The sequence below is a fragment of the Hippocampus bargibanti genome, linkage group LG01 (assembly GCF_051943395.1).
Source record: "Hippocampus bargibanti isolate YZ-2025 linkage group LG01, ASM5194339v1, whole genome shotgun sequence".
NCBI classification, from domain to species: domain Eukaryota; kingdom Metazoa; phylum Chordata; class Actinopteri; order Syngnathiformes; family Syngnathidae; genus Hippocampus; species Hippocampus bargibanti.
Genome location: NC_142734.1, coordinates 8,472,880 through 8,499,599, shown reverse-complemented (window position 1 = coordinate 8,499,599; position 26,720 = coordinate 8,472,880). Strand labels below are relative to the sequence as shown.

The 26,720-nt window shown below is 41.6% G+C and overlaps 1 protein-coding gene across 19 annotated transcripts in view; it reads left to right on the top strand.

Moving 5' to 3' along the window:
- hspg2 (heparan sulfate proteoglycan 2) overlaps positions 1-26,720 on the top strand; it is a 96,603-nt gene that overhangs the window by 54,864 nt on the left and 15,019 nt on the right. For 10 of the 19 annotated variants that reach the window (XM_088994029.1, XM_088994068.1, XM_088994023.1 and 7 more), the window contains 33 exons: positions 254-445; positions 631-669; positions 2,226-2,459; positions 2,556-2,609; positions 3,035-3,118; positions 5,120-5,212; positions 5,292-5,384; positions 6,202-6,432; positions 6,516-6,629; positions 6,706-6,833; positions 7,716-7,802; positions 7,947-8,005; positions 8,353-8,517; positions 8,619-8,729; positions 9,991-10,091; positions 10,811-10,991; positions 14,854-14,913; positions 17,965-18,087; positions 18,193-18,345; positions 19,143-19,303; positions 19,508-19,585; positions 20,928-21,063; positions 21,142-21,293; positions 21,805-21,940; positions 22,219-22,362; positions 22,515-22,649; positions 22,745-22,926; positions 23,345-23,540; positions 23,648-23,827; positions 24,442-24,702; positions 24,892-25,054; positions 25,546-25,643; positions 25,720-25,986. In XM_088994029.1, coding sequence (XP_088850155.1) covers positions 254-445; positions 631-669; positions 2,226-2,459; positions 2,556-2,609; positions 3,035-3,118; positions 5,120-5,212; positions 5,292-5,384; positions 6,202-6,432; positions 6,516-6,629; positions 6,706-6,833; positions 7,716-7,802; positions 7,947-8,005; positions 8,353-8,517; positions 8,619-8,729; positions 9,991-10,091; positions 10,811-10,991; positions 14,854-14,913; positions 17,965-18,087; positions 18,193-18,345; positions 19,143-19,303; positions 19,508-19,585; positions 20,928-21,063; positions 21,142-21,293; positions 21,805-21,940; positions 22,219-22,362; positions 22,515-22,649; positions 22,745-22,926; positions 23,345-23,540; positions 23,648-23,827; positions 24,442-24,702; positions 24,892-25,054; positions 25,546-25,643; positions 25,720-25,986 — 4,591 coding nt within the window. The remainder of the gene's footprint in view (positions 1-253; positions 446-630; positions 670-2,225; positions 2,460-2,555; positions 2,610-3,034; positions 3,119-5,119; positions 5,213-5,291; positions 5,385-6,201; positions 6,433-6,515; positions 6,630-6,705; positions 6,834-7,715; positions 7,803-7,946; positions 8,006-8,352; positions 8,518-8,618; positions 8,730-9,990; positions 10,092-10,810; positions 10,992-14,853; positions 14,914-17,964; positions 18,088-18,192; positions 18,346-19,142; positions 19,304-19,507; positions 19,586-20,927; positions 21,064-21,141; positions 21,294-21,804; positions 21,941-22,218; positions 22,363-22,514; positions 22,650-22,744; positions 22,927-23,344; positions 23,541-23,647; positions 23,828-24,441; positions 24,703-24,891; positions 25,055-25,545; positions 25,644-25,719; positions 25,987-26,720) is intronic. The other 9 variants (XM_088994110.1, XM_088994045.1, XM_088994150.1 and 6 more) reach the window with 6 other exon arrangements.

The following is a 26,720-nucleotide window of genomic DNA, read 5'->3' as shown; positions in this document are numbered from 1 at the left end:
CTTTGTTGGCGGCTCATGTTGACATTAGGATCAAGCCACCATACCAGAATCAAAATAGTTTGTATTCCATTTCTCAGGGAGTTATTTGGGGCAAAAACACATTTTCTGTGGGAAGAGCGAATTGCCTCATGGGAGAGGCCTTGCATAGGCCTAAACTGCGGTTTTGTTGGTTTCCACCTCTGCAACAGCAGCTCATGTCCACATTTGTTGACCATGCAGCATCAATTTTTGAAACCCGAATGTCTTCCTGCAGGTATCATCAACATTTTCTCCAGGGAACTTCCAAGAATTTTTGCTGGTGAACCGTCAACGCACAAATCGCATCTCCACTGGTTTCACAGTTGAGGTTTCCACTGAGGGGACTCAACTGTCTTACAGCAACTTTGACTACCTTGGACAAGAGCCCCACTACTGGCAGCTTCCTGCGGTCTTCCGGGGAGACAAGGTCAGTAGCTAAAGAGCTGGTGGGTAGTGAACCTTGTGTTGCATCTGGAATTTGTAGACCTCACAGCCTCTTACTTGACTTGTCTTTTGTCAGCTGTTTGTTTTCTACACAGTGCAAATCACTTGAATTGATTTCCATTGTCTGAATTCAGTCATATTTTTTTCTTTTGCTTTGACTACATGAAGAAAGATTCATCTTTTACTCGTCTGAAACGAGCAGAACAGGTATAAAAGTGGTACCAACCAGTGGCTACTGTGTGTCCCTTGGATGCATCCGCTCGGAATGAATGTACCAAACTTGTGGTTGCTCGTGTGTATTTTAAACATCTACGCACTTAGAAATGATTGTGTTTTTGTGTGGCTTTAGTCTTTTCCTGATGCCATATGAAAGTCTATAGAGCAGGATGGTATTTTTACAGCAGGATTTCAAGTTCACCTCTAATTTTGAAGGCTTGCATGACATATTTCATAGAATGTGAAAGCCAAGTAAATTCATGGACCAAAACAATTCCAAATGCTATCAGTTCAGTGATAAGGAAAATGATCAAAGCTTACGCTTTGTCCACATTAACAGAATGACTCAGAGTTACCAGAGCAGAAGCTCGTGAAAGATGCTTCCATTTGGAACCGAATGGTTTCTAAGAGTCAAGACAACTCCCAAGCCAAGAGAACCATGCAGTGAGGGGGAGCACTCATTTGACGACAGCGAGGTTAAAATTCTTAGAAAATGGATGGTTTGAAAGAGGAGTAAAAGAAGATTTTTTTGTAAAACAGCAAAACCCTTCACTGAATCGACCTAGTGGTTTAAGGTTGAATTTAAACCGGGCTTCCAGCAGACTTCTTGGAACCACATAGGCTTACTTATGGTAATGAGGTGATACCAGAGTTAATGGGGCCATCAGAGCCAGGGATAGAACATTTGAGTTAATCAGCTTAGCTTCAGGGAGTAGTTTACTGCTCCCCCAACCTTGGATCAGAGGTCTGGCACCGCCACCTCTGTCCATTAGGTATATATATGGGGCCAGAGTTACCAGCACAACTTTAGTTCGCTGATGAAGCACTTCGGATGAGGAGCGAAATGTCCAACACCTTCAAAGAAGTTCAGGTGACGGCTGAAGAAACCTTTTGCTCAATGCACCACTCCTGTACGACTGGGAGCCTACACAGATCTAAAACATGATTACAATTGCAATGAACATCAGCTCCCATCATGACCAAATCCTCTCACAGCGTTGATGCACAGATTAGCGTGGCCAGTAATGTGATATACATTAACTTGGCAAGCGGATGACTCAGGGAGAACATTTACAGTAGGGTGACCTAATATGACTATCTCATTGATAGCCTTAGGTCTCTTCCTGTTTAGAATTTGCCTACATGGGTGCGTGTGTGTGTAAGATTGGATTTATGGGGGCCTTTTGTTTCCCAAAGGCATGGCTGTAAATGCCAAGATAAACATGGACTTTTTGGGATTATTGTGAATCATTTTGGAATTTGCATTCAGACCAATTGTATATTTACCCTTTTAATGTGGCGTTAACATCAACGTGGCTTGAAACTCGACGCTGGAGTTTGAAGACTGGTGACAAAAGCATGAATTTGAATGTGTAACTCTTCCCACAGTTGAATTGAGAAGAGATACTGGATTCAGAGCATGCTCTCTAAAATGCATGATTAAGCAGACCACTACTTGCAGTCATGTTACTAAAGCACTGACGGGTCAACTTTCGTGTTAGCGTGATTACGGATCCTCTGGCTATCCCCACTTGATGTGTCCTCAGGGGGATGTCAGACAGCTGGATAACGAGGTCTGGGAACTCCTCTCAAACTTTTCCCGTCCACAATTTCCACTCCCCTCTCATCTTCCGGCATCGTCCTCTTCCTCATCCTCACCCTCTTCCTCTCGACGGCCTTTGCGTAACCTGAGGCCAGCTGCTCGTCATTCCAGCCTCTCCTCCTCACTTAGAACTACTCGACCCCAATCGTATTATCCTGGCCGTGCGGCTCATCTGCAGGTACTCTCTACCAGAGATTGTGAGTGTGACATCGTTAGTTCCTGTCCCTTCACTTTCTTACTTTTCTATTGGGTTGTGGTTTTGCTGTCAATCAAGACCGAGAACGCAGTGAGCAAGACGTCTGCTCGTGCTTCTGGAGGGGGCAGCGAGGTACAGGAAAGCAGCTTAACTGATTGAGTAAAACTTTAAGGACTAAAAGCCCTGAATGATTTAGCTTTTGATTGAAAAAGGACGTGTGGAGCTGCTGTCATTGTGGCTTCTATGCTTTCATCAAGCACGATTGTAACTGTGCACTTAGTGCAGCTTTAGTTTCACTGTCGTCTGTCATGCCGGCTGTTTAAAGCCACCCTCAGATGTCTTAAGCTATCATTTTCACATTACACTGCGTGGAAGTTGTCAAACAATGGACTAGTCGGCAGCACAATGGGTGATTTATTCACCCCCCGGAGCATGTACCAAGAAAGGATTGGACTTTATGCTCTACATTCCTCCTCCTAGGCTTGATCTTTGCCTTCTAGCCTCTCTCCATTTCTGTGGCTCATTTCCCTTTGTTTCCCTCACCCTTTCCCTCGCAGTACTCTCTGGTCTACAAAGGTTTCAGCTTGCACCAGGACGATCTGCTCTACTGGCAGCTCCCCACACAGTTCACAGGGGATAAGGTACTGTAACTTTGGGTCAAATCCCCTAGCTCAATGCTTCCCAGCACCCTTTGACCCCTCTCCCACAATCTCGGTGCCCTTTGCTTCATCCCAATCGTCGGGTTTTTCCATATGCATCTTCTGTTCATTTTTTTTCTCTCCTGATTTCCTTTTTTGACAATCCGTTTTGACATATTCTAAAATATTCTTCCTCATTAACTCATTCAATGCCAGGCGATGTGCAAAAATGTGTCCACTCCAGTGCCAGAGTTTTTGGCATTTTCACTCAAATTGCAGGACCCACAGAATATTGATTTTTAGGACTACATATCCATTCAATGCAGCGTAAGACACCTTAGATTCTCTTCTTTCATCAGAAAAAAAGAGTTTATTCCAAAGTTATAAGGGTCTGGAGTTACTTGAGCTTGAAATGAGGGCGGCAGTACAAAATACAATACAATTATGTATATTTTGATTTACATAGCCCTTCACTAACAGTTGAAGCAGTAACAAAGCGCTAACATGGACAAGCAGAAATCCATTACCAAATGAAAACATTTTCTTTATTTACATTATTTTCCGTGAAGGCAATGCTCCCTCACCCTTTTAGCGCTCCTGACCTTCACACTATAGAGGACGGACATAAAATACATTAAAACAAATAATGAAACATATAGGTTACCATTATCTTTGCTTCAACGAACCCGGTCATATTCCATTATCCATTATAAGTGTTATGACAGTACCGACACGTGCCCTCAAGTGCATGTGTTACAGCATGATATCCTAAAACTCTAAGGTGAATAAAGTTCTTGTTAGCACAGTTGTTTTCCACGCATTATGGGACATAGTTATCTGGTGATGAAGCAGCACTTTGCATCGCTGCCTTTGTCCTTCGATTTCACGTTCCCACTGCGGCTCATATGCATTTGCTCAGGTTAATGATAATCAGGCTCTTGACATGAGACTAATCCTAATTCCTGCCCTTTGATGCAGTCATGTTTACCAGTTGGTTTTTTTTTGATCGCCATATCCTGATTCTTTCACTGATTTGGTGAGAAGTGTTTGAGTCTTCTGGGCCATTTTTAGTGGCAGCAATTTAGATATTTGGACTGTCCTCATTAGTCCTCGGTATAGAGGTGGATAGTGGCCATGGGCCATTGGACCACTGTTAATGTCAATCCCTGTATTTTCACAATCACCTCCATTTCACAATAACGTGATAATCTACAAATTGTTAGATTATAATATTTCAAGATAATATTAACGTGAACAGTTACATTTAATCTTTTAACAATTTTGAACGGAATTAAACATTTACCTTATTGCGCAACGTTTTAACCTAACAATTGGCGCGTTCGTTGTGAGAGGGATGACCAAAAAAAGCCGGCAAGTTGCTCACAGATGATTTATTCCTAACAATTTGATCTAATACAGAATTCTGGGTCTCAGCTCTCTGACGCAGAAAATATTTATGTGCCCCCAAATCAGTAAGAGAGACGAAAGATGAAGATTGAGACTGAACAGCCCAGATTTAAAGGTGTACCATTTGCATATTCAAATTTGGCCCATGCAAAGAAATCATGTTCTCCTTTGGTCCTTCCTGGGATCTGGTTCACGTCTCTGTTCCCAAGGTATTTCCCAACCTCCAGGCGGGATGGAAGGTAGATCAAAAGTTGCGTCAGTGTTTGGTCAGTGTTTGGTCACTTCCTTTCATCTGCGTTGTCCAGCGTTTGGCCATGTTGTCCTTCCTTTTTGTCTGCCAGCCGGCTCCCCTTCAATCTCCTGGCACCTGAAACATATGTCTCCAATCAACAATACCTCTTTGTTCTGTTATCTATATTTTACAAGCAAATAAATATTTATACTGATTAAACTTAATATTTTCTTATTTATCTTGAGCATCTATTTCCTTCGAAATTCATTTCTGATTGGTCTTGCAGCCTGCAGGCCTTTTATTTCCATTTACGAGCACTTTGTTATGAAGCAAAATGGGTTCATTTTTGTTCAATTTTCTTGAAGGTGGGTTCTTACGGTGGCAAACTGAAATACACAATCTCTTATGTGGCTGGATCAAGAGGAACTCTAATTGAAGATGCAGATGTACAGATTATTGTGAGTATGCCTCTTCTTACTGGTGTGGAATGTTTGGCGAGATTCATCTGTTCTTACACTTTGTTTTTTGTACCTATAGGGGAATGACATCACCCTGGTCGCTGGACAACCCTGGCAGAGAAGGCAACATAGCAGCAGAGAGACTCAACAATTTGAGGTTGTCTTCAGTGAGGTAAGAAAAACAACCACCCGACAAAAAGGTGCCCAATTTTTCGTCTTATCATCAGAATCAGAATCAGAATCATCTTTATTGCCAAGTATGTAGGACACACAAGGAATTTGTTTCCGGTAGAACACGCTGCACTAGTATCGTCGTCAAAAAAAACTGCTAAGTGGCACTATACAGTTCCATTTTCCATCGTCTTATCATTACAATAAAACGAGGACCTAAACCAGGTGCTAGTTTATTTCCTGTCACTTCACAAATGATTTATGTGGTCGTACATACAAACCAATGAAAGTGGGAGCACATTACAGTGTAATTCCACTTTCCATCTCACAAACAGCCATCGTCTTGTCGGAATGCCGTAATGATCTGGACATTGCCGTATTTGTTGTCCACATATGTTTAATTATCAGTTCATTACCTTATTCATGAGTCGGTTTCCACTTTTAATTTAATGCTTTCATGCACCACCACAACTAATGTCACAATCAGGTGCCCATTAAACATTTCTTTGTTAAACATGCCAGAAAAAGATCACCCTTGACAAAAAAATGGGGGGCACTGGGCCCTGCTGTGTGAATGAAGCATGTACTTGGAAAGAAGTGGAAATGTATGAATGTTGAGTGTTTTTGTCCATACCGACTTTTTAACTAATGATCTTGGGCTGATGTGTCACCCATCGTCAAACTTTGCTGAAATGGAGTTCTGTAGTTTTTTGGAGAATCTTGACAACGGTTAAAATCAGTAATATAACTATAAAATCTCTTCAGCCTTCTTTCAACAGTCAGCCGCATGTTTATTTTCTGTCTTTTGCAATTTCTAGGATCATTGGCGCCGTCCCGATGGCATGCCCGCCACACGAGAGCATTTATTGATGGTTCTGGCTGACCTGGATGACATCCTGATCCGAGCGTCCTACCACACTGAGATGCGCTCGTCCAGTATCTCCGACATCAGCATGGAAGTGGCTTTGCCCAACTACAGTGGCCTGGCGCAGGCCTTGGAGGTGGAGCAGTGCCGCTGCCCACCCGGATACCAGGGTCTTTCCTGCCAGGTTCATCCTCCTCATGTTTCTCACTTCAATTTTCCTGTAAAAGATGCTGACTTTGAGTACTGCATGATCTTAATTTATTCCAGGACTGTGCGCCCGGATATACTCGCACCGGTGGAGGCTTGTACCTGGGTCACTGCGAGCTATGTGAGTGCAACGGTCACTCAGACTCCTGCCACCCCGAGACTGGCATCTGCACTGTAAGAAACTGAAAGTTATCCAAATGTGTCTGGGAAGGTGTTAGGGACACATGTGACAACACATTTTTCCTTTCAGAACTGCCTTCACAACACTCAGGGTGAGTTCTGTGAGCAGTGCGGATCCGGCTTCTTCGGTGACTCCACAGCTGGCACACCGGAGGACTGCCAGCCTTGTGCCTGCCCTCACACTGACCCGGACAACCAGTGAGTTCTGGCACAGATGCTTGGACGGCACAGTCCTCCTCTATTTATAGCTGAAGTCTTGTACTGCTCACATGCTCACGGCGACAGCAAACTTAACCTGCTTTTCATATCTCGAGGGTCTGCTATGACGATACTACACATGTATTGCCCTGTCACTCCAATTGTCTCCGTATCTCTTGAAACAATCCAAATTTTGTTCTGCTACCATATTTTTGGGGAGATGATTTACAAGCAAGGCAAATGAGCTCATTTAAGACCAAAACAAGTCATTATTACTGTATTGATGAGAAGGTTTCTTCAGCCGTCATCTGTACAAAAGTGAAGGTTTCGGACGTTTCGCCTCCTATCCAAGAGGCTTCATCAGCGAACTAAAGTCTGACTGGTCGTATCGTACATTAGGGATATATAAATGGGGCCGATACGACCAGTCAGACTTTAGTTCGCTGACGAAGCCTCTTGGATAGGAGGCGAAACGTCCGAAACCTTCACTTTTGTACAGATGACGGCTGAAGAAACCTTCTCATCGATGGACCACTCCTGTACGACTGAGAGCTTACACAGACTTATTACTGTATTGTATATAAATACAACACTGCTCAGTGTATTAAACACAAACATCCAGCAATTTTAGCACAGCTTGACCATGTAAACACTAGCAGTTTTCTCACTAACGAGTTGGCAGCCACCGAATGAAGGTAGCAATCGATCTTGTCAGCTTTTTATCAGTCACTTTTGCAATGCTCAATGATGCGAACGCCATATCATCACAAATACGTCATATGTAGAATCATAACATTGACACTACTTTTTTGTTTATGACTTGTTGTTGCCGTTTTGCAGTCCACTGATCTTTATTGTTTTTTTTTTGTTTTTTTTTGACAGATTCTCGCCTACCTGTGAGAGCCTAGGAAATGGAGGCTACCAGTGTACCGCCTGTCAGCTTGGCTACACTGGCCAGTACTGCGAGCGGTAGGTAAACTGTGTTTTTTCAGTCATGTCAAATGTGTGCAACTTGTGTTCACCTGTGAAATGATAAATCGTTTGTCGTGATTTTCTTATTTGTTGTTGTCTTGATGTCCCAATGTTGACTTCGTCTGAATTAACTATCTACAGTTGTGCACCGGGTTATATTGGCAACCCACAGGAGAGGCAGAAGTGTCGGCCATATGATGGTAAGATAACAAAAAAAGGAGAAAAGCTGCACAATATACTTATCAGACACAGGATTATATTCTGCTGTGTGAGGTGTACATTTCGATATTCGTGGTTGTAGTTTATTCAACACTGTACTGTGGGTCTCCACATTTTTTTGTCGGAGTATTATTTTCAGTTATATTTATCTTCTTTTACTGTTTGTACTTGATATTGCCATTTAAAAAGAACATCCGGCTTGGAAAGTATCACTTGGTCGTCCTGTCCGTAGGTTTTTATTTGACTGTAAGTTTGTTTTGGGATCTCGCAAATTAAGTTTTCTACCATCTTTGGGTCTGTTCATAAATTTGCTTTGGCCTTTCTGAAGATGCAGCATCGTTGGTGGTGAGGGTGTATCCAGACAGGGTCCTGACAAGCCAGGGTGGCTCAGTCACACTGCGGTGTCAAGTATCTGTTTCCACTCCACACTACTTCTACTGGTCCAGGGAGGACGGACGGCCCGTCTCGAGTAGTGCAGAGCGTCGCAGACAAGGTCCATGCCTCAATCATGACATTGAGATATCTACGAATCATTCCTTATTTGTGGCTTTGGTGGTTTTAGCGACTATACTGGTGTTGGTCAACTGTATGCAGGAGCAGAATTGTACCTCAGCAATGTGCAGCCAAGCGATGCCGGTGTTTATATCTGTACCTGCCGAGACCAACGCAGCACTAACAGGAGCCGTGCTGAAATTGTTGTCACAAGTATGTATGAGTTGTGTTGCAATGAGTTGCTTCCCCTTGTGGTACAACATACACCTGATCAGCAGTCAAAACAGGGGTCATGCATACCGTTATTTTACAAGCTTAAAGTCAAGACGTTGCGTGATTTACCGGTCTAAATTTTCACTATATCTTTATATTTTTTGACCGTCTTGAAATAATGGTCTTAATTGGGGATGGGAAACTTAAATACTAGTGGGCGCCCCAATTATTTATCAGTGCTATTCAAATGTACTACAGGACAGTTTAAGATCCAACTAAGGTATGTATGCTATCTAGTGTCGAATTTCTACATAAAAGTACAATTGAAATGCAGAATTGCTGATTTTTATTTACTTTATTCATTTTTTTTTTCTCTGGAATTTTTCCCTCCCTTTCTTATGGAAAACCTACAATATATTGAATGTTTATTGGCAGTTTGTGATGACATTTTTTGAAAATGAAAAAAACGGCAAAAAAAAACATTTTTGAAATTAATCAACAGGCATGTTGCCTGTGATCTGCCAGTTTTCCCATCCTAAACTCAATTCTGTATCTGTATGGATTTTTTTCTCACATTATCCTTTCCCAATGATCCAGACCACCGCTGCAAAAATCAGTGACATCCGGAGTAAAACAGGTGTTTTTTTAATTCCATTGGGACAGCGCACATTAATCTACACTTCTTCTTTTTCTTTCGGCTTTTCCCTTCATTTGGTCGCCACAGCAAATCAGTGTCCTCCATCTTTAGAGGTTTGATCCGCATGTTTGTTTTGGCCAAGCTTTTACGTCGGATGCCCTTCCTGACACAACCCTCTGTTTTTATCCGGGCTTGGGACCGGCACAAGAAGACGTATGTCCCTTTGTGGCTACAGAACAAGCAACTCGCTCTGTGAAAGGCTCCCAAACACAAAATGGTCATCGGCACAGCAACATTCAAAGAAGCAAAAACGCTACTCATCATTTGTATGAATGTGCCAGACTTATCATAAATGCTAGTTTTTTGTCGTAGTCCCAAGGCAGGTTTCTTAACATCAGCCTAACCTAAAGAGTTCGTATAAAATAACACAATTTTATGCAAGAAAACATAAGAATGGATATTCATGCAATCTTCCGGCATTCAATGCCACACTCAAATGACATTGTACATCAATGTCTAATTTGGATTTGGTTCATTTTTTTTGTGTTTTCTGAAAAGTAATGACATGGCCCATGACTTTGCGAAGGTGACGATCAGCTCATCATTCTACTTTCTTTTTCTTAGGTGTCCCAATCAAATCCATTGAGGTGACAGTTGAGGAGCCCAAAGCTCAAACAGTCCGGGTGGGCTCGACTGTAAACTTCATCTGCACAGCAAAGAGCAAGGTACTAAGGAGATCCTTGTGATAAATTTATCATTGGCTGATGATGCCATGTTCATTTCAGAATCAGAATACCTTTATTCGTCCCACAATAGGGAAATTTGCAGTCCACAGCAGCAATTGAAAAGGGATGGGGTAGGGGAGGGGGTGAAAGGATATAAAACAAGATATTCTAAGCATAACAAAATAAAGTGTCAACTGTATACATTTATTCAACATTGTGCAAATAATAATAATAATAATAATAATACGGTGGATAACTTCACCTATGTTGTATCAAATCAACAAAGAAAAGCCACATATTATTGACTATAACCTCATAAAGAGCGATATTTAACTCATTCACTGCCATTTACAAATTTATTCTGGAATTGAGAAATATGACGTAGAGCGCCATTTGTTGTTTTGTTTTTTGTTAGTTTTTTTTTTTTTTTGCTTGCTTTGGTGCCGATTAAAGCTGGCCAGACCTCTGGCAATGTTTTCTCCCTTCCACGAGGGGGCAGCATTTGCCTTTTGTCAATGTTAGCTCTTTGTTACAGCTTCAGCTGTTGTTAAAGCGCTATATAAACCAATTGTGACAGTCGCCCCCATTTCAAGCTCATATAACTCTAGGCCCATATAATTTAGGAATTAACTCTTTTTTTCTGATGAAAGAAGAGAGTCCAAGATTTCTTAGCAGCAGTGAATAGTTAAGCTGACATGGCTAAACATTCTGTCTTGCAGTCGCCGGCCTACACCCTGGTCTGGACCCGTCAGGGTAACGGGAAGCTTCCCAACCGAGCGATGGACTTCAACGGCATCCTAACAATTCAGAACGTCCAGCCAGAGGACGCTGGCGTGTACGTCTGCACGGGCTCCAACATGTACGCTATGGACGAGGGCAAAGCCATCCTCTATGTGCCAGGTTTGTGATCCTTGGCACCGTTAGCCTCCTCCACCGTCCAACCAGCTCTGACTCCTCCCCGCCCCTTCACCTTGCTTCACCTTGCAACGGTGCATGCTTCTCTGCTTTTCTGTGCTCTTTGAACACCTGGCTGGCTACTAGCTAACAGCATTCGAAGCTTTCAGCCTTAACTTCCAATAGTTTGGCTTTTTGCTCTCAAGACTTTGCTTGTCATTGCATTCTATTCATGGCCTGTCACGGCTCTGCAACAACCTTTTTTTTAACCTTGCTACTGCAGTTTTGTCTGATTCAAGGAAATTCCTGCTCTGTCTGCTGAAATGCAGCTTGTGGTGTTTTAAAATGAAAACTTGGGACTAGACATTCACTGTATTATGAGATCAATGGTTTATTTGCTATGGGTGTTGAGCTGCTGATTCCTACGGCTTGAGATTCTACTAGCAGGGTGTTGAATCTTTAACCTTTGGGCTCCCTGGTGTCCGGCCTGTCAGAGCTGAAGAGTGTAATGGTGAGGAGTTAATGTGGAGGCCTTTCAGGTGCTTTTGTGACTCAGACAATGAAAGAGGACGTCTTTAAGGAGCAACTGAAAGACGCCCAGAATTCTTTCATGAATTAGCTGTGACATCGAAACAATGCAGGTCATGGATGCTCGTGACCAAAATGGTGCTGTGTGCCATGCAGTTGGCAAAACTTGTGTTTGACTTTTTAACTCGCTCCTGTATTAGCCAGTGTTTCCCGAGTGCCGGCACGAGTCACATTTATGGCACGGTTGTGTTCCATTCAAGACGCAGAAGAGCCATGCAAACAACTGTGGTTTTCTAATCTTTAAGGTTGTTGACACATCTTTGACTGAAATATCGTCCAGAACATTTTCAATCTGGCAAACGAACTACGAACCATGTGTAGAGTTTTATGAGAGCTTTATAAACCTAATACAGTAAGTTCTTTTATGCTTCATTTTAGCCCATCAACTTTTATTTGCATCACTTTTTTTTCTTTATCCATGCTCTTTGATGCTTTCTCTATTTCACAAATATACTTCAAGTTGCTGGTATGAAACATGTTTTTGACATATATATTTTTTAAACATCTCACATGTAAACGTCCACACTAAGTTGTTTATTTTTAAATTTGTAATATTTATCATAACTGTGAAAACATTTGGTGGAAAATAAAATATGAGTTAAAGTGATGGCAAGGAGATTGTTCTATTGTAAGAAAAGAGCTCCTGTTATTGTGAACATAAATAAAATGCCATTTCAAAAATGACCACAAGCTGTATGTTTATAGCATCTGTAATATAACTCACAATTTCTTTTGATGTTGCTACTAACCTGCATGTGTAGCAATGATACACCCCATACCCGCATATTTGTTTCATTGTCATGCTGTGTGAGTTTTTGTGTGTGTTTTGAAGCTCTATGAAAAAAAAACAGTCAATTTGTCATTGCATTTGATTTTATTTTACTAATTTACCCACCCAACATTGTGCTATGGTAGCACCCTGGTCTACTTTCCATTAACACGTGGTCAGCTTTAATTTCCAATAAATGTAAGAGGTAAGTCTGAAAGTTGACACCCCGAAATGCATGAGCCAGATGCTTTTTTTTTTTTTAAATCAAAGAGGGACGTGTATGAAAGCTGACGTTCAAGTGCCTATGCCAGGCTGATAGCAGGTTTAAAATTTAGTTGGTTTATTTTTAATTGATATGTAGTTTTTTTGTTTGTTTTCATTTACATTAATTTCAATTAAATTGCAAAGCCTCTTTGTTAGTTTTCATTTTTTTTTTAAATCTAAAATGTTTTTTTTATGTATTTTTGTTAGTTTTTTTTCTTTCTTCATGCCGGATTAAAAATTATCCCCCCAAGTTTTTTTGTTGTGAAAATGCAACCAAAATATTTAATAACAGCATTCCACAAATCAAATCAGACAGGTAATGTATAGTCGTCCACAGACAATCAGCTCATTGTATAATAATTGAGAGATATGAAGCCCCATTATACTGAGTACACGAAAGATGGATAGCGAGAGCTAGATAGATGATAGATAGATGATAGATAGATAGATAGATAGATAGATAGATAGATAGATAGATAGATAGATAGATAGATAGATAGATAGATAGATAGATAGATAGATAGATAGATAGATAGATAGATAGATAGATAGATAGATAGATAGATAGATAGATAGATAAAATGGATACATACAAGGGGTTGTCTCACTTTGCGTTTTGGGCTGACTGACAGTAAGTGACCAAAGCAGGATAGTCATTGAAGCCATACAGTAACAACCATGCAAGTTCATGGTGGAACGGCCTCATTCCTTTGTTCATTTTTATTGGTTTCTGTTCTAAGACATTACTTCAAATGGCAGAAGGACCAACCACAACTCTAATACGACAGCTGTGCTGTAAGACCAAAATCAGATCCCAAAGGTGGAAATTAAATGAATTGAGAAAGATGAAAATGAAGGACACTTTGTATCATTAAAAATTGTGGTAACAGTTTCCATTAGTTTCCTACCCGCTCCCTAAAAAAAGTTAGTTTTATTTTATTTTGTTAAAAAAATAGTTTTAGTGTGTTGGTTGTCATTATTTTGCTATTTTTTTTCTTAACTCAAATTACCCCGGTCTGACCACAGCACAATTCCTGATTCGGAATGCAACTAAATTGATGGTGAAATGTTTGATGAATATTATACGAGACCTTTAAAGGACAACCGTCATCTCCGGACAAGTTGTGTCCATAATTTGTAAAATGGCTTCAAATGACTTCTACTGAGCGTATTTTAATAAGATTCCACCGCATATAGCTATATTTTACGTTTTAAGACTCGCGCTGAATATTCAGGAAGTCTTGTTTTTGAGTTGGTGACGAGTCCGTACGTGACGTCACGAAAGGAACGTCCCTGACCGAAAAAAGACGCATTGTAGCGGTCCTTCCATCACATCAATGTATTTTGCTGTACTTGTTTGGTCTGGGGACCTCGTGTTGCACCCAAATGCCGTTAGAAGAGGGCGTCCAAGCTCCATATAAGGAATTTATCAGCCTGTGGAAACGGAGGTGGCCACAGGAGGTCGCCATTTTGTGCCTGTTTTTCAGTGAGACAATGTTGCCTCAATGTTGCCTCATAATGGCACGGAATAAATGCTTTAATCGGTTGCAAACATGTATGCTTTCCTCTTCAGAACTATTTGAATCATATTCATAACTGGATGTGTAACAAGAAAGCATATTCTCCGAATCTGAAGCCAATGTTTTGATTCTCCAGCAATGCAAGACATCTTGGTGTGACGTCACGAACTGGGGGCGGGACTTTCTGAGAATGCCCAATTCGCAGCTCAATTTTTTGCAGATTTTGGACACTTTAAGTCATTTTTATTGGTGTTTTGCATTTAAATAAAAATATCATACTGCGTGTTTTGGGTATTTTAGATGCTATAAAACGTTTTTCTGATGTCAGTTAAGAAACAAAAAAGTGACGTCGGTTGTCCTTTAAAGAATTCATATGAAACGTATGCAGATACAGTTCCATAAATCATTGTACGATCCCTGGTGGGATACATCAGGGTCATTCATAATGATGCATTTTTATTTACGGTAAGTTCCACGGCGATTATTTTCCATTAAATGCACCTTTCCTATTTCTGGAGTCTCCCAATCGCTCCAAAAATGAACCTGATTTTTTTTGGTTTGACCAGAAAAATTCAGTGATTTTTGAGCATTTTTACAGCTATGCTTGGCCTCAGACTGGCAAATGTCTCTTGGAGAGACGGGAAGATCAATAATCGCAAGAACTGACCAATCAGTTTAACTGTCCCCTCACCGCATCCCCTTCTCCCTCTCCCTCCCCCATCTCTAGAGGCCTCACAGACACAGATGTTTTACACAGCCTATGAAATGTTTGAAGGACACAGAAAGCGTAAGTCAGCACGGGCATGGTTTCCGCTCTCTTTGGAAGTACACTTCCCTCTGCATCTGCATGCACTCTTCCTCCAGACGACGCACGTTTGGCCTGGTAGGCCCTATGTACAATCTACTGCGCTCTTTGTTTGAGTCACAAACATGCTCTAGATTGTACATGAGCATTACTTGGTCTCTCCTCTTGGTTTACAAGGCTCTATCACTCCAGAGAAAAATATCAGTTCAGCCTTATGGTCAATTCCTCATGAATGTTGAGAGCACTGTGTTTTTGAATTGGGGTTTGCCGAATCAGTCGGAGAGGCGCAACATGGCCCCAAACAGGCTCGACTCGATTTGGTCTAGCAGGAAGATAAAGCCATTTTTATATCGAGCGTTTGTGAAGGAGCCAGATAATATGAGGCCTGAAGTGCCAAAGAATGTAAACAAAACTAAGACTAAGACACCAGAAACTTCTGGTGGACCCTCGGAACAAACTTAGTCTAATCCAGAAGGCTGTTTGATTCAAATATATTTTCCTCATTAGATGATGGAAAATGGTTTGATAGTAAAATTGTATCAGTGGATAAAAATGTTAATTTTCATTTGTTTTCAAATCGATATAAAAATGGCAAATCAGTTTGATTGAATTGAGTTTGCTCCAAAACCCCAACAATTTTCATCACTCTGAAAAGTAGCAGTGTCCCAACATTCAGACTTTGGAGATGTCTCTTCTTATTTCCATTTTTCGCCCCGCCTTCTCTTATTCTTATAAAGAAACATCCTGAACTGAGAAACTGATCTGATCTGGGCTTCAAACATCATACTGTGTTTAATACATCCCATTACAGCCGTTTTGAATATTTTAGCCAAAAAAGTGCCGCGTCACATATTTATGAACATCAGTTTTACTGATGGAAATCAAATACAGTAATATTTTACTTTTGAGTTTAATACAAACTTAACCAAAAGAGGAACAGAAGTTCGGTATCTTTATTTTCTATAGTGATAGACAGTTAGGAAAATAAATTGGATGGGATGGATTTGTCAAGCTCAATTTAGGAAGACAGTTTTATTTCAGGTGGAAGAATTAATATGACTATAAATCAGAATCAGAATCAGAATCAGAATACCTTTATTCGTCCCGCAATGGGGAAATTTGCAGTCCACAGCAGCAATTGAAGAGGGATGGGGTTGGGGTGGGAGTGAAAGGATAGAGAACAAGATATTCTAAGCATAACAAAATAAAAATGTCAACTGTATACTGTGCAAATGTAGATGTGCAAAAACCGTTCTATAAACAAGACTGTACATAGTGCAGAATCAAGAAATGCATTTAGATATATTGCAACAACCCATATTTACAAGTGTCCAGGTTTTTTTTGTTTTTTTTCCACATGTGATCATTGGGAATTGTGAAGCCTGACAGCAGTCGGTAGGAACGAGCGGCGGTACCTCTCCTTCTTGCAGCGCGGGTGTAATAGTCTCTGGCTAAAGGAGCTACCCAGAGCTGTCAGGATGGGCAGGAGGGGGTGGGAGGGGCTGTCTGTCATAGCTTTTAGTTTAGCTAGCGTCCGTCTGTTGCCCACCTCCTCTAGAGAGTCCAGCGAGCAGCCCACGACAGAACTGGCCCGCTTGACAAAGCGCTCCAGTCTTTTTTCTGTCCCGGGTGGTGATGCTGCCTGACCAGCAGACAATGCCATAGTGGATGGCTGATGCCACCACAGAGTCATAGAAAGTCTTTAGGAGTGACCCCTGAACTCCAAAAGACCTCAGTTTCCTGAGGAGGAAGAGGCGACTATAAACACAGATAAAGTGATACATGTTGCCTCCTCACTCATAGCAAAACTAGCGTAATGTGGCAAATGTTGCTCATTTGCTGTTTTCATGATGGACTGCTAATTTCCCCATTGTGGGACAATTAAAGGTTTTCTGATTCTGAAAGCCTCCATTATTTTGACGTGTATGTTATTCTAATCTGGGATGGTGATTCCTGTGTTATCATCATCATTTTCATTGGCAGTGTCAATTGTTGACTGCGATCTTGATTTTATTTATTAGAAATATTTGTATATAATATATTATTTAAATTTGAATTGTACTTTTTATGCTTATGACTTTGGGTGGATTGAGGGCTGACAATAACGTTTAATACAATGATTAAAAACAGGAGAGGAGGTTACAATCTTAGCAAAAGAACATAGATGGTTTGAAAGGGGAGTAAAAGAAGCAATTTTCATAAAAAAGCTAAATCCTTCATTAAACCGGTCTGGTGGGGTGAGGTTCAATTTGGATCGTTCATACAATAGCCTGCTTAGACAACACAGGTTAGGCAACATTAGTAATGTTGATGGGGTGATACCGGAGGGAGTGGGGCCAACAGGCCAGTCGTTAGTCAGGAATGGAGGAACAATCGGTGGGGGCTCAGGGAGTGGTCCTCTGCTCCCCCCAAGTCGGGACCTATCATAGGTGAGTCCGGCGCCGCCATGTCTGGACATTACGGATATATGTATAGGGCCGATACTACCAGTAAGACTTTAGTTCGCTGAAGAAGCATCTTGGATAAGAAGCGAAACGTCCGACAACTTCAAAAAAGTACAGATGACGGCTGAAGAAACCTTCTCATCGATGGACCACTGCTGTACGACTGAGATCTTACACAGATGTAAAAATAGGAGATTAATTGAATGAAATGAGTGAATCAGACTAAAAAAAAAGTAATCACAATCACATTTTCCTTCCCACGAATGAGATGGAGTCTCTCCAAGCAGTTGATATGTTGAAGGTCACAATGTCCGAGTTTCAAGCGTCCCAAAGCTTCTCAGCTGGCCTTGACATACTGAAACTGCTGTAGTCCTGCTGAAAGAAGCCTTTCTTTCGCTTTGGCGGCTTACAGGACATCAGTCTGCCAAACTCCTACAGGCAGCATTACGTTCTGAGGCCCCACCAATGGCTCCGTGCCATTTTCTTTCTCCTTCATAAACTCTGCCACAGCAAGACTACTAAGAATGCCCATACGGCACCCCACGGCAGATTCCTTCAATTGGTCGTCTTACTGGTTTATCTTTTGTAGCTGCTGAGGTGGCCCAGCCTGTGGCAACCATCAGCCCTTCCACACTGACTGTCCATCAGGGCCAGAGAGCTGAGTTTCGCTGTACAGTGACCGGCAAACCAAATCCTGCCATTGAATGGATCGGTATGACCGGTTGGACCTCCAATAGATTTGTTGTAACCCCACTGGTGGAGTGGCGGGATGTAATTTTATGTGTGTGTCTGTGTGTGTTTTCTTCTTTTTTTCCAGGCGGTCCCGGGAACAGAATGAGTCCCAGGGCAGTAATAAGAGGCAATGTGTTGACCTTTACAACAGTAGACCAGGCAGATGAGGGGGAGTATGCTTGCAAAGCTCTGAACACCCATGGCGAACACAAAGCATGGGCTTCTCTTTTTGTCAAAAGTATGCTCTCAATATCTTCATTTATGAAACTCTGACTCACTACACTACTCCCATGGAAACATTTTGGGCTGAAAATTGCACACTTCTTGGAAAATTATTTCAAAGGCAAAATGTGTCCTTTCAAATTAGAATAACGCATAAGGATCATAACAAATCCGGAAATTTTAATCAGACTTAGCTTTAAAATGAAATACATTATTGCTGTTGATTTGTAAAAAGTGTATTTTTTTCTAACACATCAGGTTTTTTGTGATATTTTAATTGGTAAAATTTGACCTACAAAAGCTTGCACAAGACCATATATGTATTGTAATTTATAAATTTCAGGGGCGGGCGGTCCACCTTTTGCCAAAGCCCTAATTTATTAATGTTGCTTTGTCTTAGTATGTTAAATATATATAAAGAATGTTTCTCAGATAGAACACGCTGCACTAGTATCGTCGAAAAATGGAGGCACTATACATTTCTCTTTGGGTTACTGTTTAGAGAGTTAATGGCTTGGGAGAAGAAGCTGTTTAAGCTGTTTCTGGATTTGGTGCGCATGAATTATTATTATTATTATTATTATTATTATTATTATTATTATTATTATTATTATTATTAAGAGGTTGAGGCCATGATTGGTGTTGTCATTTTATTTTTATTTTTTCACAGCAGTCCCTTTTGCACAACATCAAAAAGATCCAATGACTAGAGCAGATTGCTCCTCCACCCAAAAGAATACAAGAAAAAAAAACCTGAAGGAATGTAATATCTGACAATCATTGCCCTTTTTTAATGTTTCTTTTTTTTTTAAGGATCGAACGGCAATGGACTTGGCACACAGCCTCAAGTCCAAGTTAGTCCCCAAAATATCGACGCCCATGAAGGGGACACCTTGAGGTTGTACTGTCGCGCAATCGGATCACCAACCCCGAAGCTCACCTGGCTTAAAAACGGAGGACAAATCCCATCCCAGGTGAGATGACAATGTGTACCTAAGATGATGCTAACATGATTGCGTGCGCTCACAAACCCTTTCTTGCACAGGTGATTCCAATACCGTGAGTGTTTCGGCGTTTTGACCATTTTTCTCTATTTTTTTTCCTTCCCTGTTTATGTCTTCCCCCACACCTCATCCTTTTTGTTTTTGACACCTCCCCTTGTTCTGACGTTTACTCAGGCCGTTCCTTCTCACGGTTTCCAACAGTTTAAAAGCAACAGTATCGATGTGTTACACAGACGTAATGAGGAGCTGCAGGTCTGTCCATCTGTCCACTGTCTCTCTGTCCTATCCTGTAGATCGCAGCTACTGTCCTCCACTCACACCATCTTCACACTTTGTTCCCTAAGTGCATGATCCAATATGTCCTTGATTCATGCCTTTTAGGAACCATTAATTTCTGAGTTGGTGGCCAAAAAAAATTAAAACCAATTTACTGGATCCAATTGTCTTCTTAATGTACATGCCTGCAGCGCGTGCTTTCATCCATCCATTTTCTCATCCGCTTATAATCACAAGGGTTGCGGGGTGCGCTTTCTTGTCGTAATACAAAGCAACATGTAAATGTAAATTTCTCCACCTCGAGACGAATAAAGGCAAATCCAATCCAATCCAACATTAATGAATTAAGGCTTTGGCAATATGTGGATGTTTTACCCCCCTGAAAGTTATAAATTACATAAAAAATATCACAAAAAATGATTATTGATGATCCATTGTCCTTTGTTTTGTACCGTCCTCTTCATACCACAAGCAACTTCATCTGTGAACACTAGAATGCATATAGTAGACAGTGGAAGCATTTCATGCATCTTTTCCCCTCAATGTTTTCTTTATTGGCTGCACCCTGCTCTGGGGCCTGTTTAGTTGTGCCATTCCCTTACTTCAGCCGTTCCCAGCCAAAACCAGACTGCAGTGCAACCGACCAGAAATTCTGTATATTCTGGCACATGGCTGGCTTTGTAAAGTTGCCGGTGTGTTCAGACACGCGCTGAGCCAGGGCCTGCCACGTTTACTGCTCAGTGTAGCCCGGCTTACATTCGGACAGCTTTGTCCATGCCCAAATAGCCCCCATATGCGGAAATGCCTTTCCTGACCCCACCCCCAGCCCAACAGCCCCACCCCACTGCCTCTTCCCAATCCAGGAATTTTAATAAAATGTCATTTTCAGCCTAGAAGCTCAATAGTCAAGATCTGGTTTAAAAAGACCAAGAGGTTTCCCAAGATGGGTGGGCTTTGTCCCTACTTTTTTCTTTTATGTTCATTTGAGGACATGTTTCTGTAGTATCTGTCAGGCTTAATCACACAACCACCGTATGTCGTAGTCTCTTTTAACAGCCCCTATGTAGTCATCCTTTAATGCAATAATCTGTGTGTCAAACATATCCAGTAGAATTCGCAGTAGCAGTAGCGCTTTTGTGTTGCATTAGCTAGCGATGCCACAGCGTCTTATTTATGTTTGTCTCAAAGGTCTAGATCCAGATATGTAGCCAGTGTTCATCGCCAGTTGCTTGCTATGCTGTCGCAATAAGCCAAACGATGAAAAATGTTGTGCATTTTGTCATTCTAATCTCCTCACTTTGTGGTACATACTCCCTAGGCTAGCATGGACCGCACCGACATCGGTACGCTACTTATCCCAGACGTCAAAGTATCAGATTCAGGCACGTACATGTGCGTGGGCAGCAACCCCTTGGGCTCCAACAGTGCACCCATTAAAGTTTTGGTGCTCAAAGGTGAACTCTTCTGTCCATTCATTCTTGGAGTCGATTAGCAGCCGAGGTCTTCACGTGGTATGTTTGTGCTCATTTTAGCGAATCAAGGTTCCTCAATTGTGAGAATCCAGCCATCTGAAGCAGACGTCCACGAGGGTCACAACCTGTACCTCAATTGTATCGTCTCTGGAAATCCTCCTCCCCGAGTAACTTGGACAAGAGCAAGTGGAAGTCTGTCTTCCAATCACCAGGTAGATTTGAATAGGCCAGCACGCCCATATGTTTTATATCAGTGCAGCATACAAGGTTCTCACACTTAATCGGGGCTAGATTATTGTAATGCACTTCACTTTGAATTCAGCCTCCATTAAGTATCTCCAGTTTGTCAAAAAAAAGGCTGCTGCTCGCCCTTAACTGGTACTCAAAAGAGGGAGCATATATGTTATATAGAGTCCTTTTGAATGTTTTTATCCACACAAATATTTTAGTGGCTTTGTGTGTATGGGCTTTGCCCATACACATTGTTTTGTTGTTTGAATTATTTCTGCTGTGTGTGTGGTGATTCGTATAAAGCAATGGTTGTTTTAAAGTGCTCCAGAAAGCCAGTTGAGTTCAGTTAAGATGAGCAGTGTAAAAATCAAAATCTTCACAACCAAATGTGGCATATTGACATGCGTCAATATTTGGAAAGGTTAAATGTAAAGCATCGTATTTTTTCTATTAATTGCATTTGCTTCACTTAACTGCATCTGCTGTGTACAGGTTGTTGGCAGTCAGCTTCGTATACTGTCAGCTACCACGGATGACTCAGGAGAGTACATCTGTCAAGTGCAGAGCGCTCCTGGATCGCAAATTCACCGGGCTTCCATCTCTGTCTCAGTCACGTCGTCATCCTCACGTAAGCTCCCCTGAGATTTCACATCCATATGGTGAAGGTGAAGGCAAACTTAGACAGTGCATGACCGAAACCATTAGTGGTTGTTTGCTGAATGTAATTACTGCATTCAGATTGAACAATCTCAATTTCTATTTGTGTTCCTAGACTTGTTGGTGCCACAATATGCCAATGCCGCACTCTCGCTCCCAAAATGTGTCATTGTCAATGATAAATTCATTTTGATGATTCATTGACATCAACAAATATATATTTCCAAATACACTGCTGTCTGTTGATAGGTCTTCAAAGTCCAATCATCGCCATTGAGCCTCACAGTGCAGCAGTTCGTGTTGGCGAAACGGCCAGCTTCAGGTGTAAATTGTACAGCGGAGCTCAACCTGTCAGACTGGAGTGGAAACTATCGACTAACCAACCGCTCCCAGGTATTGACCAAAATCTCTCCCTTTCTAAAAGCACTCACTCAAACTGCTACTGTATGAAAATATGCTTTGGTTCAACCGATTTTCTGAGACGTACGTGCCATTTAGTTAGTATTTCCTCTTGAATTTGAATATTTGCAATTCTCCCCCCACAGACAACGTCAATGTTGGCCCCGATGGTTCTGTGATTACCATTGTAAATGCACAACCCATGAATCATGGTGCTTACCGTTGCGTGGCCAGCAACCCATTTGGCATCACCCACACTATTACATCCTTGATTGTGAAAGGTAATTTCATAACATACATGTACACGGTAATCTATGCTCTATTTTTCACGACTCAGAATGGCATGTTAATCAATCTGTCCTTATCGGCCAATCAGAGTCTCCTGTTGCAACTGTCACCCCTGTTGGGCCAGTGGTCATCAGGGTGGGTGAACCTATTAACCTGGAGTGTCAGGCTTCAGGAGAGCCCCGCCCATCTGTCTCGTGGCACAGGTTGGACAGCAACCGCAAGATCAAGTTAAGCAGTCCCGTTCCCGCAGAATCGAATGCAGTCATGCAGGTACTGTCAGATAAATAATCTTTCGACATGCGTAAATGCAGGGGTGTCAAAGTCATTTTTTGCCGCGGGCCACATTGTAATTATGGTTTCCTCTCGAGGGCCGTTATGAATTTGGGGAACCCATTAGAATGTTTAAATCCCTTCAAATATTACATATAGAGCACACAGCAAATTAATGAATAACTCGTTTTCAAATCTGAAGTGAAGAATAATGACTTTTATTGTGGTTGACATCCAAAAATATGAAATTTTAGCTGAGATTTTAGCAATAATCATGGAATTTAACAAGTTTGATTTGCTTTCGCGGGCCGAAAAAAATGATTTGGCGGGCCGGATTTGGCCCGCGGGCCTTGACTTTGACACATGTGCGTAAATGGAACTCAAATATCACATTCACCACAAATTTCCTCTGGCCCAGATACTTGTAGCTCGTCCAGAAGATAGTGGCACATACGTGTGCGTTGCACGCAACAACGATGATAGCACCGAGACCAGGGTAGAAGTCATTGTACAGGGAGGCTCCCAAATGCCCTTGGTGCCCAAAGTCAACGTTCCCAAGCCACTGATGATTGTGGTGGAAGGACATACCGCAACCCTGCGCTGCGATGCCCATGGTAATCAAACTAAGAATAAATAAATAAACATCTATGTCGTGCCACTCCAAATTAAGCCGAGAGCGACTAGATTCCTCCAACATTTTCTATCTGCTTTGTACGCCAAGGTTTCCCTGCCCCAACTATAACATGGTCAAAATTGCGGTCACCTATGCCTTGGAGACATAAGGTGGTAGACGGCAACCTTGTCCTGCCCAATGTGGGACGCCAAGACTCTGGGGAATACATCTGCAGTGCTGAAAACAACATGGGAACAACTGAAGTTACCATTACGCTGGATGTAGAAAGTAAGTAACAGTTTAGAGACAAATGAAAACATTTCGAGACAAATCTATGGATGCTGTAGATTTTTTGTTGTTTTTTTTCTGTACATTGGATAACATAAAAACATTTCTTATACTGATTACCATATTTTCCGGTGTATAAGGCACAGCAGAGTATATGGCGCATCCACAATGAATGGTGTATTTTCAAACTGTTTCCATATATAAGTGGCACCTTCAATGAAAAAAAAAAGAAAATATAACTACTAATAGCAAGTAATGTCTAATGCATTGCTCGTTTAGTGTACAACTTTCTCCACAACAATGATTTACTATTTAGAGCATTAAAAGCAACAAATATTAACATTCCCATTCAGGTCAGCCCTTTACAAGTAAAAAGTTGAATTTGTCAAGAGTAAAAAGCGGGATGGTTCAGACTCCAGTCTGAAAGATACAGTCCAGAAACGTTCTGAGGTTATTTGCATCTCTGTAATCCTACTGGCTGTCCAGTTTTGTTGAGGATGTCATGTTTAGATGCATTTGTCAACATTTGAGTGCTGTGCTACATTCGGTGTTGTTACTGCTGTGCGATCAACCTCATCTATCTCACGATAAACCTGGACCACTTTTTCCCTCAGCCTCTCCGTATGCAACTTCTGTGCCTGATGATGTGGCTGTGCGTGTCGGGGAGGTGATCAGGTTGCAGTGCCTGGCTCATGGCACTCCTCCACTAAGCTACGTTTGGAGCAAGTTAGATGGTGTGTTGCCGTCCAGGGCCCAGGTTAGCGACGGCGATCTCCAAATCAATCTGGCTACCGCGGAGGATGCCGGGAGCTACAAGTGTGTAGCCAGCAACAGAGTTGGCCACAGTGAAGTCATGGCTAAAGTCAGCGTCCGATGTAAGTTAGACATAATCTTCTACTTTTTCCTCGAAAGGTCTTTGAACTGTGAGACCTATTCCATTATTTTTGACATGAGATGGGATAATCATGTTAGCTTTTCTTGACTGGCAAATTGTCCAAATATATTTAATCAGTGGACCGTCTGGCTAACAAGATAACTGCGTTTTATGGCATTCCCTTTTATAGCGCCATTGGCGGTACGTGTGTCACCACAAGTGGAGGTGAAGGCTCAGGGCAGCGCCGTGGAGTTCACGTGTTCAGCGGCTGGTGGGGTAGAAACGAAAATTGAATGGCTGAAAGAAGGAGGAGGCCTTCCCCCAAACCACTACGTTAAGGACGGCGTGCTCAGGTGACACAGCCAACATATAATCCATGAACTGTTATGATGGACAATTTCGATAGATCTCACCAGTAAGCCTCAACATTTTGGAGCCGTGCTGAAGATGCGAGTCCCAATAGGCACATACACACCTAAAATAGGTGTGTATGTGGGTACAATAGGTGTGCTTCTACCTTGGAGACATATAGGGCAGTTTATATACTACACTCCCACGTCAAGCCTATTTGTTCCCAAATGTTTTAAAACAATCTCAATTGTTGTATGTATGTGCCTATTTTTTGTTGCAGCTATTTATTCTGGCATATTAACATCCAGTGCAGGATCATTCCCTCCAATTTATGACTGCGCGGCTGCGTTTACTCTTATGGTTTCTGTGAATAACATATCACTAAACCTGTCGTTGAACGGGCTCAGAACATGAAGTGCACTCATTTAGTTTGGTAAATATTGATGTTGAATTCTGAAAATGAGCCATTACGTTTCTTTATACCCTTCTCCAGGATTGAAAACATTGAGCAGAGTAATGAAGGTGTTTACATCTGCAGAGCAAGCAGCATATATGGTCAGGCTCAAGATGCAGCCAGGCTCACTGTTCAAGGTAGACTGAAGTTCAATCTACAGAATGTGACTCTTCATAAGAGCCTTTTTTTTACTGTCTTCCTTTTTTTCCACAGCACTACCCAAGGTGATGATCAATGTGCGCACCTCAGTTCAAACCGTCATTATTGGGAACTCGGTGGAGTTTGAATGCCAAGCCGTCGGTGATCCCGAGCCCACCGTCCGGTGGAGCAAAGTGGGCGGGGCTCTACCAACCCATATCGTGGTGATGGGTGGCATGCTGAAGATTGAGCGGGTGACTGAGGCAGACGCAGGACAGTATCGCTGCACAGCCACCAATGATGTGGGCTCAGTGCAGTCCCAGGTGGTCCTCAATGTCCAGTGTAAGTCACTCATTCTCTGCCATTCCCGAATTTATTCGAGAATTGAAAAGTGTAACGTGGAGCGGCATTCCCAAATTTGTTCAGGTTTTATTTTTTTCTTTCTAAAGCGCCGGTCAGACCTCTGGCAATGTTTTTCCCTTCCACGAGGGGGCAGTATTTGCCTTTTGTCCACATTATCGCTTTGTTCCAGCTTCAGCTATTCTTAAAGCGCTATATGAACCAATATGTATGTATTGCATTGTATTTTGGACAGCCACCCCCATTTCAAGCTCAGATAACTCCAGCCCCATATAACTTGGGAATTAACTCTTTTTTTCTGATGAAAGAAGACAGTCTAAGGTTTCATACGCTCAATATGTAGTTCGAAAACTCAATATTCTGTGGGTCCTGCAATTTGAGTGAAAATGACAAAAAGCCTGCCACTGGATTGAACATATTTTAATAATAATAATAATAATAATAATAATAATAATAATAATAATAATAATAATAATAATACATTACATTTTAAGAGCCTTTCAAAGCTCTCAAGGACACTTGACAGTCACAGACAAGCATAGGTACTATAATAAATAAAATACAATCACAAATATAATGCAATAAATAAAAAAGCAATTATAAATAGAAACAAGAGAGAGAGCTACACAGAAAATGCTATTTTAATTAAGTGAGTTTTGAGATGGGATTTGAAGGTAGGAAGAGAATCGATGTTACGAATGTTGGGAGGAAATGAG